The sequence below is a fragment of the Notamacropus eugenii genome, chromosome 2 (assembly GCF_028372415.1).
Source record: "Notamacropus eugenii isolate mMacEug1 chromosome 2, mMacEug1.pri_v2, whole genome shotgun sequence".
Classification (NCBI taxonomy): Eukaryota; Metazoa; Chordata; class Mammalia; order Diprotodontia; family Macropodidae; genus Notamacropus; species Notamacropus eugenii.
The window spans coordinates 233925041-233941484 of record NC_092873.1 but is presented as its reverse complement, the minus strand read 5'-3'; the positions used below and the strand labels follow the sequence as shown (position 1 = coordinate 233941484).

The 16444-nt window shown below is 36.7% G+C and overlaps 1 protein-coding gene across 1 annotated transcript in view; it reads left to right on the top strand.

The window, feature by feature from the left end:
* The window catches only part of LOC140526940 (utrophin-like), an 82049-nt gene that overhangs the window by 39453 nt on the left and 26152 nt on the right, over window positions 1–16444 (top strand). Inside the window, exons 10-13 of the mRNA XM_072643564.1 lie at window positions 73–181; window positions 2060–2259; window positions 5764–5918; window positions 11489–11678. Coding sequence (XP_072499665.1) covers window positions 73–181; window positions 2060–2259; window positions 5764–5918; window positions 11489–11678 — 654 coding nt within the window. The remainder of the gene's footprint in view (window positions 1–72; window positions 182–2059; window positions 2260–5763; window positions 5919–11488; window positions 11679–16444) is intronic.

Here is a 16444-nt window from a genome sequence, read left to right as displayed (position 1 = left end):
GGGGTCAGCCCTCTCTCCATTCTTCCCTAATGACTCTCAGTACAAAATGTAATATAATTTCTTTTTCATTAGATTACAAAAGCTGACTTAGAGCAGCGCCACTCCCAATTGGATCGTATTTTTACATTAGCCCGAAATTTGAAGAGTAAAACAGATATAAAAACAGCCATCATCGAAAAACGTAAGTCTCTTGCAGCTATCTGTCGTCATCTGTCCTCACTTTGTAAACTGTGAATTTCCTCACTTAGTAAATCCTACTAATATGTGTGTATGTAACATATATGGATAATGTACATCTTTGTGTGTGTGTGTGTATACACATCTGTCTCTAGATATACACACATGCACACACATTACACATGATACATATATACAAACACATTTTTATTTGGGTTGACACATTTTGATGTATAGTACATTTCTTTATATTTTAATTTTGTCCTTAAAATTGAGACTGTATAATACTCTTTTTAGGAGTATTTATTTCCCTCAGTGTCAAGTACCAAATCACTTTTGCTTATGTGAATTCTGAATGTCTTTCTTTTGTGTTGTATACTGGTATGTCTCCCCAGGGCTCACTTGGATGCTTCTTCAGGTCATGGAGGTGAACCAGTGTCCTTTTCTGTTGAACTTTCTATGTTTAGCAAAGGAATCTCCTGACAACAAAGAAAAAAATTTTAAAAGTCTCCAGAATTCTTTTGACACACAGAAGCAGAAGAACCCTTATTTTCCAAACTTACAAATTTAATGTTCAGAAGGATTTCTTTTGCTCGTGTTGCATCATCAGTGTTAGGAGGTAGTAGTTGACTGGAGGCACTTGGAGCATGGCCCTGTGGATAGAATACATGTGCCTTATATAGCCCAGCTACATTGGAAGAGACTCATCACCACATTGTCTGCAACAGGATGCATTCTTCTTCTATAGCAACTCTCTTGTCTCCTCTGCATTGAGTGGTTGTGAGCTGGATCAGTGCAGAAACGATAGTGGTGTCAGTATCAATCTTTGAATATCAAAATGTACTGATTTAAAGCAGGCGTTGATTTTCACTTCATGAAGAGTACCTTGGATCGTGAGAGATTATAATTATTTACACTTTAGGTTTATTTTATTCCCATTTATTTTTAAGCAACCAAGAAAATAAAGACAGGGCCACAGGAAAGTGCTGCTATAACTTAAGTATCACTCTTGAGCCTCATGTCACTGATGGGACTGAAGTCAATTGTTTTAAAGGGTCTGTTAAGATTGTGGGTTAAGGTAGCAATCATTTAATTGGCAAAGTTAATTTACCAAATAAATCCTTGTAGCCTTAAAGAATCTTTGTATCTCTCGACTTAGTTTTATCACTTACGTGGTAGATTCCGCCCATTTTCTTTTTGTTTTGTATTCCTTTGAGCTATAGAATGCTGGAACAACGTAACTTTTGACTGTTCTTTAATACTGCGGCCACCCCCCACTCCCACCCCCTTCTTTACCCTGCTTGGATGTGCCTTGTTGTGACCTATCTCTACTGTTCTGCTTTGTACTTTTGTCTATCTTGTGAATCCCTCTAAAACCTCCTCCTCAGTGGTGTCATCCCATCCATTGTCATCACTTGTTTCAAGGACCAAGAATGACCTCCTTTTCTATTTTCATTTCAGTACTTCATTTATAAAATTCCTAGACCCTGCCTTCCCACATTAAGTGTAAAGCCAAGTAGGGGTATTTTTTTTTTTAACAGGGATCTATCGACTTTTTAATATTCCTTGACTGGTTTAGTTTAGCTTGGAGTTGATTATTGCTTTTTCAGTGATTACCTTGCTGTGTACTGTTACCCTCTAATTTTGGATTTGTATTTTCAACAATTTGTAATGTCAACAGTTAAGATGGTGCTGTTCTGTCCTTCTCTCCCTTTAGGGACATTTCTTACAATTTACCTATATAGGCATGTTGGATTCCTCTCTTGGATCGAACTAGAAATCTTTTTGTTTTATTTGCCAGATTTCAAACATCAATCAGTTTATCACTGATGCTCAGTTCATATGAACTTTGAGGTCTAACTTTTTGCATTGCTTCCCATAGTTAATGAAGTCAAAATTCAGTGGGCCAGCACTGAATTTGCTGTGAACTCAAGGGAAGAGCGGCTGCAAAACATGCTTACGGACTCCCAACGTTGGAGAGATTTAAATAGACAAGTCCAAGAACTTGTAACCGAATACAAAGCCAAACTACTTAGTATCTCAGAAGAGGAACCGCTTGTGAAGCAAATTTCTCAGAACAAAGTAGGATTTACCAGATTGTTTGCATTTCTTTTTCTTCAGTGAAGTTTCATTTTGTTTGTTTCCTATGAAGTCTTTCTGTATTTAGGGTTCTGTGAGATATATATATATTTAAATTGTGTACTGCATTTTCATTATACATCAGATACATGTGAAGATTTATTGTGTACACACATCCAAAGAGAATCCTTTTCTTAGGGCTTCTTTGGTGAGTTAATGCCAAAAAATGTTTAACGCTTAAATAAAAAAATCCATCATTTCATGCAATTTGTCATTGTGGAAAAGAGGGCTGGACTTGAAAACCAGAGAGACCTGTGTTGTATACCTGTTGCTCACACTGAATGAGTTTTTTCTATAATTATGGACCTTGTGTGTAAAAAAATTTGAGCGTAATGGGATCTTTTACATTGATCATAATCTGACTTTTAATTTATTTTTGCCTCTCATGGCAAAAGAGACAGAGTTGGATTTCCATACACATTTTTTGCATTTAGCTTATGTTGACTCCATACTGAATTATTTTACTTTTGTGATCCTTCTCTTTCCCCGTTCTCTTGAAAAGTCTCCAAAAGAATGCAACCCCTGGATAATTCATTTGTGAAATGTGATTAAAATATTAAGGCATTAGATAATAAGTATAATGAATGCAATTTAGGGTACTGCAGTCTAATCATCAGTAGAGTTGTTTTGTTTCCATTGCTTCAATTGGATACATGCATTACAATTGAAAGGAGTGAAATCTGTGATTGGTAAATGCCAGGTCTAGAGGCCTGAGGGCTACCCGAGTCTTACCTTCCCTATTGCAGGTCTTCGGCTGGCCAAACCGGATAAACGTATGAGAGAAGAGACTTTCCAGAGCCGAACAAGGGTTAGGCTTTATTCAGGGTCTTGGTTACATGTGCAGGGGGAACTCTTCCTTAGGAGAGAGAGAGAAATCTCCCAAGGAGGCAAAGATCTTACAGCAAGAGAATGAAAGCAGAAGTGGAAGTGGGGGGAGAGGAGAGAGGGAAGAGCGAAGAGAGGAAAGAAGGAAGAGGGGCCTTCTGTCCTGTAAGGGCCCCTCAGCGCTAAGAGCTTTCAGGCTTTCCTGACCCTACTTAAGCTCTCCGGCCATGTAGTTTGCACCTGAATACCTTGCCTGTTAGATAACAATAGGTGTGCCCAGATCCGGGTCAGTCTCGAGGGCGGGGATGCTCCTCCCATCACGTTTCTCACGGGAAGAGGCGGAAATACACGAGATAGCTCGGTCTCACTCCTCGATTCCCTGCTGTTTTCTGGGACGCCTCATGAGAACTCTAAGATTTAGAAGTTCCCACCTTTACCCGCCCGAGACTGTCCACATGGAATTGAGCTTCCACCCGCAACAGGTAAAAGATTTTGCTTCTTTTTGTATCCCCAGTGCTTTTGTCCATTGCCTAACCCCTAGTGGGTACTTCATGAGTGTTGGTTGGTTAATTGATTTTAAAGTAGGGAAACAAAAGTCCACTTATAGTCAGTGTCTGTAGTTTATCATTAGTGTTTTACCAAATCTCAAAGCCTATTTGATGGCCACCTGTTTGCTAACTCCAGTGGTAGAAGGAAATCTATAGTGGGCTCCGAATAGATTTCGTGTTGAATTGTACATTGTCCCAAGTGTTTATTTTTTTTCTCTTTTTTAGATTTTGGAACAGAAAACCTGGGATAAATAATAATAGTAAAATTCCCATTTTCCCTGAAGAAGGCATAGGCCATTGTAAGCTAAAGTACCTTAAAATATTTATTTTCTTATACCTGTAACTTGGGAACTGAAAGGAGTCATAGGTGGACAAGATAAAATATTCAAACCAACAAAACATCTTTAACTGGCGCTGCTGTGCTTTCATGTGATTGTTAAGGCATAAAGAGTATAGCCTTGTAATGTTTTTCCTATTGTTTTTGCTTGAGCAGCATTTTTCTTTTTGTAGAGTTGATTTTTTCCAGGGTTTGTAATCCTGATGTTATCTCAGGTACCTCTTGTAAGAAAACAGTTTTAAAAAATTATTTTCTGGACACTGCAGGTAAACTGCTATGTCTTTAATTTTCTCATGTAAACTGAACTTTATTGTACCAGCATGAACTGTTGGCGACCACCATTCTTTGATGATCTGTTGGAGAAAAATAGAACTGAATTATCAAACTTTTACGATATTTTAGGGAATTTTTAAATTGCTGTCGTTACTACTTTGTATGTGTACTTTTTGTGTGCTTTATTTGAAAGGGAATTTTCTATAGAAGCAATTGAAGAACGTTGAGAAATCTGGTTGAATATTTAAAGCAGTGATATGCTGGTAAACATTTAACAACTGGCTCCTTGGAAAAAGAATGTTTGCCCCATATACTGTAGCATTAAATTTTTGTCTTTAACTTTCCTCATTCTAAACAAGTATCAGAACTGTCAACCATGCCCTGATTTCTAGCATTTGCTGATTTCTAATGTATAAATCCTCATACTGAAAATTTAACAATTGTGCCTCCCTGGTATGAGTTCAGGCTGCCTCTAGCACACCTGCTTTAGCATAGTCTAAATTTTCTTGTACTATTACATAATATGGCAGTTTTCAGAGTGTAGTCTGGCTCCACCAAGGATGTACAAAACCCTTTGATGGGATCAGTGAAGTCAAGGCAATTTTCATAATAGTAAGAAATTTCAATTTCAAATATGTTAACATTGATGTATGTCAATAACCCCTTAAACAAAAAAGCTCTATGTGTGTGATGGCTGTAAAGGAGCCCTCAAATTACGGGTGTAGTATAAAGAGAAATAGACTGAAAATGCCTGGTCTTGAATTGGCCACTCATCATGAGATCTTGAGCAAGTAGATTCTTCTTTCTTGGTCCCAGTTTCTATATCTGTGTAGGACCTGCCTTTCCTACTTTGAAGGACTGTGGGGTGGACCAAATGACAGAAAGAATGTAATATGCTTTTCAATTGCATAAAATTAAACACCAGCTTCTGAGTATGTATATCTAGGTGGTATATATCTACTACTACTTCTTTGTTTTTTCTTTTTCCCAGTAGTTTCATATTGTATAAAACTTGAGAATAGATATACTGAATTAATGGTTATTTTTAATATTTTTCTGATAGAAAGCAAGAAGATTGCTGTCTTTCTTTTATTATTGGTAAACCTTTTAGTACTCTATGGTACTACTTCTTATAGTATTCTGTGTATATGTACTGTATCCATGTGTGGTGTATGCATTTGCCTCTTCAGCTAAAAAACTGCACTTTAATATTATAAGATATTTTAGATCTATTCAGAAAGTGCATGCTTATGGAAACTAAATTAATAGATAACTATTTAGATTATTTTTATTTTGCTAATATTCGTGGTATTATACAAACTATGCTAATCACTGAGAGAACTCACAGTGCATTCAGGGTATGAGAAAATTAGTGTTAAGATAATTTGGATGGTCTTTTGTTATGATGTACCTTCCATCTGTGACCCCACTCATGTTATTTTTTTCCCCCAAATTGCGCGTTAGGCATTAATCCAGGATTTAAATAAAAACAAATCTACGATAAAAATTTATGAGAATCTGTGGAAGAAATTGGCGAAGACGTATAGAACTGATGATACTAGGGCATTAAGGAAAAATGGTGATGACTTCAATGCAGCTTGGGCTAATCTCAACCAACGGTAATTTAAAGACTTTATTGGTTAATATTACACAGTCAATGTGGAATAGAATTTCGTCGTATTTCGTAAGTAAATGCATTATCCAAAGACTTAAGCTATGGTTTTCAGAGGTATATACAACCATTTTATTGTTGTTCAGTCATTCAATCATGTCTGACTCTCTGTGACCCCATTTTGGGTTTTCTTGGCAAAGATACTGGAGTGGTTTGCCATTTCCTTCTTTAGCAGATTAAGGCGAACAAGAGGTTGAGTAACTTGACAGGATCAGTGTGTGAGACTGGATTTGAACTCAGGTTTTCCTTATTCTAAGCCCAGCACCCACCAAGCCATCTAGCTTGTCTCCATGCCACCATTTATTTATGACTTCTTAAGTCTTTGTCATTAACAAGCAAATCAGTAAGCATCTATTGAAGACCTACTATGTCCCAAATGCTGTGCTGGCAGTACTGGTGATAAAAATGCAGAAAGGAAGCAGCTACTGTTCTCTTGGAATGCTCATCCTATCAAGTGCTTGTCATTATTAATAACAATCATTATTGTTCTAGCTACTGGGCAAGATTAAAAAAGCAGGTTTTATACCTGTCCTCCTTAAGTTTGCCTTTTTTTTTTTTTTGGATTCCTTTTGATAGCAAACTGGACTAATATTATGTGGTCTATATCGTATTTTTAGAGTGACTCTTGCCTTATCTTTCTCAAACAAGCATCTGCCTTGGAATTTCTCCCTAAACAATTATCAGAGTTTGTTATTCATTCCATTTTTGTTTGCTTTGTTTTCCTATTTCTCTCTGCATACTTTGTTCCAAACATTGCCCCACTGCTTTGATGCTGTGGAATGCTATATATGAGTAAATGCGTATCCCTGATCTTTATTGGGAAAGTTTCCTTTCCAGCAGTTCCCTTTAACAATGAAGTTCGATGTCTCTACCTCTCACCCTTCCCCCCGCCCCCCCAAAATCAATAATCACATCTTAGTATAGAAAGCTAGATAGAATATTTGAGTCACTATTCTGTTACTCTCTGTACGTTTGTGGGCATATCATTTTTTACTAAGTCTAAATTTACTCCTATGTCAAGAAAATGAAAACGAACACTGTAATGCACTTTTCAATAAAGCTAAGTCATTCTTGTCTTTCAGTCCTGGTAGGTCAATTTGGAGAGCATCTTATCTGTGTGGGAAATCGTTGTCTTCAGCCTCAGTGAATACTTGGGTTTCAAGAACCACAGTCTTTAACTTCTGCTTAAAATTTCTTTCTTATGCTTGTCAGTGCTCCAAAATATTTACTTGTTTCTTGATTCTGAGAATGACTCAAAAGGTCTAAGTGCAATTAGTCTCTCCTCTTCTCAGACCTTTGGATACATGATGTGATTTGCTTTGTGGTATTTTGATTTCAGCATTCTGCATTTGACTAAAGTGGATAATGTTGGACTCCTTTGCAATTCATATTCAATTCATAAAGCATAGCCAGCAATTTAGAAATGATAGTAAGTTGTTTTTCCTTTTATTTTTGCAACAATCTAGAAAACAAATTTCTGTAGCGATTCTGCAGATAGAATTGTTGTTCAGTCGTCTCTGACAGATCCCTTGGACCATAAAGTCCATGGAGTTTTCTTAGCAAAGATATTGGAATGGTTTGCCAATTCTTTCTGCAGTGGATTGTGGCAGAGAGAGGTTAAGTGCCTTGGCCAGATTCACACAACTAGTTAGTGTCTGATGTCACATTCGAACTCGGGTCTTCCTGACTCCTGACCCAGCTCTTTATCTGTTGGGCCATCTAGCTACCTCCTGTAACAGTGTTGTAAGGCAAATTAAAAGGTATGAATATGGTTGAAAGAGATTAGACTTTGGAAGAAAGAAATCTAGTGCAAATGCTATGTTTTGTAAGAGATTTTTAGAAGAAAAAGTATGTAATATTAAGTTCTCTGTGGCTCACTGGAGGAAGGTTCTGTTTTGATATTACATCTGTTGGATATGACAGTGGGTTTAGATGCATGAGCTATAACCCATGACTGAGAGGAAAAGAAGAGCAGGATGCCCTCCTTAGCAAAGAAAGATGCTCCTTAAATATAGGTTTCCTACATAACAGCACCATTTGAGGAGTAATCTAACCAGTGAAGACTTTTGCAGAGGATAAGACTTTCTAGAAAAATCGACCACTTAGGAATATAGACCTGCTTTATTTAGGACCTCTAAATCTTTTTTCCTTTGCTTTGTAAATATTTTAAGACTGCCTACAGCAATAGCTGGGTTAGATAGAGTAGGCAATTAAAAATGGATTATACTCAAAGATAATACTTCCTCTCTCATAGCAGGGGAACACAACACTCACATTTTCATTCAGTTGTGATAATGCGAAAGACAACTACTCTTTCATCAACAGAATTTCCTAAACTTGAACTTATTTTTAAATGGATATATGGTAGTTTATTGGAGCATCATGCTTATTGGAGACATATATATAGTCACGTTGGTTGAAGTCTTTCAAATGGACATGACCTTCCTTCCCTCTTTCCCCAATTCCTTCCTTCTTCCTCCCATCCGTCCTGCCCTACCTTCGTCCCGATCCCATCCCTCCCATTCCTTCCTTCCTTCCTTCCTTTCCTTTCTTCCTCCTTTCTCCTTCCCCCACCTCTTCCTCCCTCTTTCCCCAGTTCCTTCCTTCCTCCTCCCATCCTGCCCTCCCTTCCTCCCTCCCGATCCCATCCCTCCTATTCCTTCCTTCTTTCCTTTCCTTTCTTCCTCCTTTCTCCTTCCCCCACCTCTTCCTTGCCCCCCTCACCTCCCTTCCTTAGTTTGAAAAAAAAAATGTACATAAAGTAATAGAAAATCCTCAACTATCCCAGCTGCTTGGGAAATCATTTCTGCTTATGAGATTTCTAGATAGTTGAGTATTTACCCATTTAACTGCTAAAACATTTACAACTCTTTGGCACGGATTTTTTCTTAAATTTATTGGATTATCCTCCTATCTTCATAAACAGTTTATTTATTTGATAATTAGAATGATCCACAGTTTTATTTGTAATGTGTCTTTGTAGTTAAATTCCCCCCTGGGTCTTCTTTTTTCCCTGGGGGGGTACTCTTTTCCATCATTTATTAGAAATCTTTAGATTCTTAGAAGTGGAAATGACCTTAAGTAAAAGAGTGTCAGAATGTTGGCTTCAGGATAGTTATACCCCACCAACTGTATAAACAGATCTTCTTTCCTCAACCCTCCCTCCTTTCCCTGGCCTCCTGGGTGATAGGTAGAGTTTCTATATAGTTGATAGGGTTCTAATTAGATGAAATGTTACATGGAAACCAACAGCCATAAGCATTGTATAGTGGTCCCTGATATATGAAAGTGATTAAGAATTCTCAATTAAATCTTCTATCGAGCACTTGTATATCTTCCACGTATTTTGTACCTTTGACATAGTGTCACTGAAGTTGCATTTCACAGAATTTTTCATTTTAGCAACTTAGAATATTTTCTTTCTGTCTTTCCTATTTTCTTCAACTTTACAGAGTGATGTAGAAGGTTCAGGATAAAGTAAAGTTATTCTGACTACTTAATGTCTAAATTAAATGATAAAATAACTTTTTAGAGCTATGTAGGTTTAGTCATCGACAGCTAAGTCACACAGCAGTGGCTAGAATGCCAGGCCTCTAGGCAGGAAGACCTCATTTCAAATCTGGTCTCTGACTCTTAATTAGCTATGTGACCCTGGGTAAGTCACTTAACCCCATTTGCCTTAGTTTTCTCATCTGTAAAATGAGTTGGAGAAGGAAATGTCAGACCCCTTCAAGTGTCTTTGACAAGAAAACCCCTAATGGGATCGTAAGGAGTTGGACGTAATTGAAAACTGATTCAACAACGGTAATATTTTATCTGTATACTATCGTAAAATTCCCAGAATATGGTGAATTTAGGTCGTTAGTCATCAATTTAGTTCATTTGTTGCACAATGCATGTGCTCACATTTGTTTTCTGCCATATTAGTTGTTAGAAGAAGTATATAAGGAAGTCACTAAGTTGCTGTTCACTGGTTTCATTCATATTTGAATCTTTGGATTCAAACTGGATTCAAATTTGGATTTCAAATTTAGGATTTTCTTGGTAAAGAGGAAACTGAGGCAAAGAGGGTTAAGTGACTCCAATGACACATAGCTAGTCTAAGGCTGGATTTCAACTTGGGTTTTCCCCAATTTTAGGCCCAGCGCTCTTATCCACTGTGTCCCCAGCTGCCTTCAGTAGCTAATAAGCAGTTGCATGCCATTGAATTGTTGCTAACCTTTGTCTAGTTCTTCAAATCAGAAGAAATGATGTCAGATCAGGTTTTCAGGGCCATACACACATCTTTACCATAAATCCCCGTTCTGATGATTCATCCAGGCCTATATATAAGTGAGTGAATCCTCAAAGTCTATGTCAGCTGAGATTTGTCTGTCCAACCCTGTTGTTCTGAAACTTCTGGCAGCAGACTGTTTAGATTTTCCAAGAACCAGCCTATCTGAATGGAGATGGCTCACTCACTGAGTAATGAAAGTCTTTATCAAGTTCCAGAGGTTTGTCATCTGTCTTGGCACAGCTAATATCTACACTCATTGTCAAAGAGCTTTTGGTTTATTAAAGTGACTTCATCTCATTTCCGAGTCATAAATACATATGTCATGAGAAGTAAGAGAGCTACAATGATCCTTTCCACATCATGGGGTTTAGGGGCACAGTGCCCCAGTCATCTGAAAAATCCGTATAAAATTCTTTGGCCCTACCAGAGATGAAGTTTGAAATATTATGGTATCAAAAGAGAAAATATGTTGATATTGTACAATACTGTTCATATATTTTATGCATTTCTCAGTCTCTAAACTCACATTTTCTGCATCGTTTGCTGGTCTTCACATGTTGTCTATGATTTCCACAGAACTCCCAAAACATTCTCACTTAGTATCTTATGTACAACTGTAATATATCAAAAACTGCAATGGGAAAATCATGATGTCAAAGGGATAACTACATAGGAAATCTCTTATTGAATGAAGTCTCGTTTTTGAGGATGGTTCTTCATTTTCAAAATTGTTTCAATTGAGTTTCTCTTTAAGTCATTTTGTTTAGCTGGGAATATGGGGAGAGAAAATAACGCTTATGAAATGACTGAATTGAATGCCCTCTTTCCAATTTCCCATACAATAAGTGCCCTTTTGGGGTATGCACAAACATTAAATGTTATCCCCAAATAAGAATAATAACTCAGTTTTTCACAGGAGTGATTTTGTAATTTGAATTTTTTTGTGCCTTCACAAATTAATATTCATATATGCAAATAGAAAATTCTTACTATTCTTGTTTGAAGGAGGAGAAAGGAAGTTTATAGAGGGCCTACTTTGTGCCAGGCACTGTGCTAAGTGGTATGCAAGTATCTTGTTTGATCCTGAAGTGCACCAAACATATGAAGGGATGGGTTTCTCAGCTACTTTTGGTAATTGGTAAAAAGGAACATTCCTTTTTACATTATCTATTAACTTCATGTTGATCATGTACATAACATTGGATGTTATTTAAGGTTTGCTTCTCTGTTGTTGCTTCCAGCATTCGAGGAAGACAAATTTGCTTAGAGGTGGACCTCAGGTCAGTGCAGGCCTCCTTCAAGATTGTGGACAAATTCTGGAATTGGTTGACGGAGGCAGAAACTTCAATTAATGTACTTGCCAATGCGATTGAGCAGGAGGATGCTTTGGAAGAGTGTGTTTCGTACAAGAAGCTGAACAAGCAGTTTGAGGTGAGTGATTCTGAACCCAGCACATTGATTCATAGCTGCACTTTACATTGTGTTTTCTTTTTCCAATTACTTGTAAAGATAGTTTTGAACATTCACTTTGAGAAGATTTTGAGTTCCAATTTTTCTCTCCTCCTTTCCCTCTCTCCCTTTGCCCCTCCCCAAGCTGGCAAGCAATCTGATAGGCTGTATGTACAATCATATTAAACATATTTCCATGTTAGTCATGTTGTGAAAGAAGAATTAGTACAAAAGGTGAAAACCATGAGAAAGGAAAAAAAAAATATGGTATGCTTTGATCTGTGTTCAGACTTCATAGTTCTTTCCCTGGGAGTGGATATCATTTTGCATCATGAGTCATGTGGAGATCTAAGGATCATTGCATTGCTGAGAAGAGCTAAGTCTATCAAAGCTGATCTTTGCACTGTGTTGCTATGACTGTGTACAGTGTTCTCCTGGTTCTTGTCAATGTTATTGTTCTTGTTAGGAGGTAGAAGGACCAGTAGGGAAAGGGGTGAATCTTGTCCTTGTTATGAGCCTAGGGGCACTTAAAATTGAGGCCTGATTTTGTTAATGTGGTAATCAAGATGCTTATTCCAGATGGATGTATTTTTCTAGTTTCATAACTGCTACATGCATCCCTTTTGTGGTTATCCTCATTTGACCTAAAGTTTTTCTTCTACTGTTTAATTTATTTAGACTTCAGAATGTCTTCAGAGAACATACACATATACTTACACACATGCATATATGTGTGTGTATACAAATGTATTTGGGTGTGTGTGTATTTCCTCCAACTACCCTAATACTTAGAAAGATCTCATGAGTTACAAATGTCATTTTTCCATGTAGGAATGTAAACAGTTCAACTTTAATGAGTTGAATTAATGGCTTCTCTTTCCTGTTTACCTTTTCATGTTTCTCTTGATTCTTGTATTTCAAAGTCAGATTTTGTATTCAACTCTGGTCTTTTCAACAAGAATGCTTGGAAGTTTCATTTATTTCCACTGAAATATTCTATTCAGTTTTGCTGGGTAGGTGATTCTTGGTTTTAATCCTAGCTTCTTTGACCTCTAGAATATCATATTCCAAACCCTTCAATCCCTTAGTTTAGAAGCTGCTAAATCCTGTGCTATCCTGATTGTGTTTCCATGATACTTGAATGATTTCTTTCTGGCTGCTTGTAATGTTTTCTCTTTGAAGTGGGAACTCTGGAATTTGGTTACAATATTCCTAGGAGTTGTCTTTTGGGGATCTCTTTCAGGAGGTGATTGATGGATTCTTTCCATTTCTGTTTTACTCTCTGGTTCTAGAACATCAGGGCAGATTTCCTTGATAATTTCTTGAAAGATGATGTCTAGGCCCTTTTTTTTTAATCATGGTTTGAAAACCTTTACCTTCATCTCTTTTTCTTATGGTACAATAACATTCCATTCCATTTGTATTTCATTTTTTGTTCAGCTATTTCCCAATAAATGGAAATCTCTTTTGTTTCTGGTCATTTGCTTACCCTCAAATTACTAATTGGAATATTTTGGCTTATAGAAGACTTCCCCCTTTGTCTGTGACATTCTTGGGATTTATGTGATATTCCTGTGTAAAGCTTAGGGGCAATTTAGTTTTGTAAGCTAATTTCCTATTGCTTTTTTGGGCAGTTGGATCAATATTCAGCACAGTAAACAGTGTTATTCATGCACTTGTGTTCCCACAGTTTCTCCAGCATTCAGTATTTTCATCTTTTATCATCTTCGACAGTTTTTTAAAAAAATATATGAGATGAAACTTCAAAGTTGTTTAATTTTACAATTTCTCTCTCTTAGTGAATTAAAACATTTTTGATATTTGTTGATAGTTTGGTTTTCATTTCTTCCTTTTCAAACTCTTTGTATCCTTTGACTACTTCTCTCTTGGGAAGTGGCTCTCCTAGAGCATCTTCAAAGGACTCTTAACTATTTTTATTTATCGGATAGGCCATCTTAGTGTCGGAGGCCATGATATGTTACATTGTTGGCTCTTTGTGACAGTGTAAAGACAGTCCAGTTAACTTGACACAGCCCCAAGTAGTTGTCCAGATTGCTTTTATATGAAAATAATTTTTCCCCATTTCTTTTTAAAAACAATTTGGTGGTATATTTATAAACCAATGGTTATATGTGTGGCCATGTAGGTCCAGTATAGACTGCTCAAGGCATTTATGTGTGTGTGTGTGTATTAACACCACCACTTTATCCCCTTTTCCCCAGAAGATCATTAGTTTCACACCATGTCGTTGTTAATTTTTGCATGTATGTGCAATGTAAAGGAGAGGAGATTTGACTGTTTGATACTGTTTCAAAGTATCTCTTATACAGTTTGTCATTTTAATATTTAGATGCACAATTTATACTTTATCATCGATGTTCAGGCAGCATGCCCTTATTATTTTTACTGTACTGAGTATATCCTTGTATTTATGTAATTTGAAAGACTTTAAAATTTGTAGCAGATTAGCCTGTATAATATTGATTAGTACTTAAAATATATTCTTATATTCATGTCTAAAGAGAGATTTGGAAGAATATATTAGAAATAGTAATAATTTATGGATAAAACCAAACAAGTCTTTAAGAAGAATGTAAGGAACTGTTAATGTTTCCTATCTAAAGAGTTTAACCATTCCTCCTTATGTTATTACATTAGGGAACATTTTCTTACGATGACACATAGTCATTCAAAATATTTAAAGAAGAGTCTTTATTATGTAGGGAGAAATGAGAAGAGAAGTGAGAAAAAATGGAGGACTAACACGCTAATGTGAGGATTTTTTCAGAAAATGAGCTACAATATACATTTTAGACTGCAAGCAAAACAAAGCAATTCTCATTACACATAAAATTTGAGAAATATTTTGTTTCCATATGTGTTAATAACCTACAAAAGCCAAATAATCCATTTATTTCCCTTTAAGGGAAGCCTCTCAAACCCTCAATTTCAAGTATTTGTTAATTTAAAAGAAAAATTAGATTAACCAAACTTCTCCCCCAAACTAAAACCTTAGCTTTAAAGGGAAGTAAATTGAAAGCAAACTTAACATAAAAGCAATTGTTGGAGTTTGATTCTATGTACACAGTTTAAATGAAGGTGTAAGGGAACCCAGGTTATTTTGTGAAAGGGGAACGAGCCAAAGCTGACGACATTCCTTGTACACAGCTTAGAATGTGTCAGGTCTTAGGGATGGCCTGATACGTAGCCATGATAGAACCGTGAGAAGAGCAAGTAGACATTTTCCCTGTGTTCAGATGAATCTTGGAGGAAATGGAGGTAAGGTGTGCTATTGTTAGTTTGAGTTCTGGAAGGATGCTACATTTTTCTGTATCCCATGTTTTTAATGGAAAAGTATTATCTTGAGCAGCATTTATTTCATTGACCCACTCCAGGGCTGTGTCAAGTTGCTTATAACTCAAGTAATCAATTCTCTTAGTGGTAGAATGGTAGCAGAAGCATGTGCTCTTCAAATGAATATATGTTTGACTTTAATATTTAGGAGTTAGGAATAGGTGGGTAAAGAAATAGGAACTGAATAAAGTGTACACAAATTCGAAACCAACTTTTTAGTAGGCTATTTCCCCTAATATTTTAAAACATTGCCATGTTCCTCACTAAAAAAATTCTTAGTATTTCTCAAACTAATCAGTTAATACAGAATATTTGTTGAGCCCTTGTGCTCATAATATGTTTTGCTTTTTAAATATTTTATTGACAGATATTTTAAAATGTTCTAACTTTCTAGTTTCTCTCACGTTTTGTTCATAGAAGACTTCTTTATGAAAACTAAATACAGTTAAGTAATACAAATGAATTGTGATTGTGATTGTAAATCATGTCCCCAAATGAATGTCTCATTCTGCACCTGTGGTCCATTGCCTCTTTCAAAGAGGTGCAAAATGTTCATCCATTTTCCTACATGTCTTCCAAAACCATGATTGTACCCTGCTTTGGTCAGAGTTGTGGTCTTTCTGAATTCTATTCCTTTATATTACTGTGGTAAATTCTTCAATTTCTGCTTCCTTTCTTTGTAGAATGTTAAATATTGAAGGATGCAGAGTTGTATGAATAGTTTAGAAAATATTAGTCATTCAATCTGAGAACCTCAGTGAGATATCTAGTCCAATCTCTTCATTTATTATGTTATAAGAAGTTGAAGCCCAGAGAGCCATTTCTGCCCAATATTCAAAGCAAATGAGTAGGAGAGCTGGACTAGAACCTAACTCTCCTGATTCCTGGGTCAGTGCTTTTTTTCTTCTCCCCCACCAGAAACTGAAAAATACTGGACAAGAAAATATTCCTGAAAGTTAAATAATGTAACCTTACCATAATGAGAATCTACACGATCGATAAGAGTCCATGTGACCACAGTTCAGCCAAAGGCCAAATAGGTAGAGAACATGGACTGATGTGGTTAGTTCCCTAACTTGTGGCTTCTTGTGGGAGCTGGGATGAGAGGTAGGACTCAAGGATAGTATACGATTTGAGTAGGTGAAGAAAGTAAGCTGTTCAAATGGGAAGAGGAAGGCAGTTGGGTGGTGCAGTGGATAGAGCACTGGGCCTCGCATTTGGAAGACTCATCTTCCTGAGTTCAAATCTGGCCAAGTCACTCAACCCTGTTTGCCTCAGTTTCCTCATCTGTCCAATGATCTGGAGAAGGAAATAGCAAATCACTCCATTTTCTTTGCCATGGAAATGCTACATAAGGTCACAAAAAGTCAGACACGACTAAAATTGACTGAAAA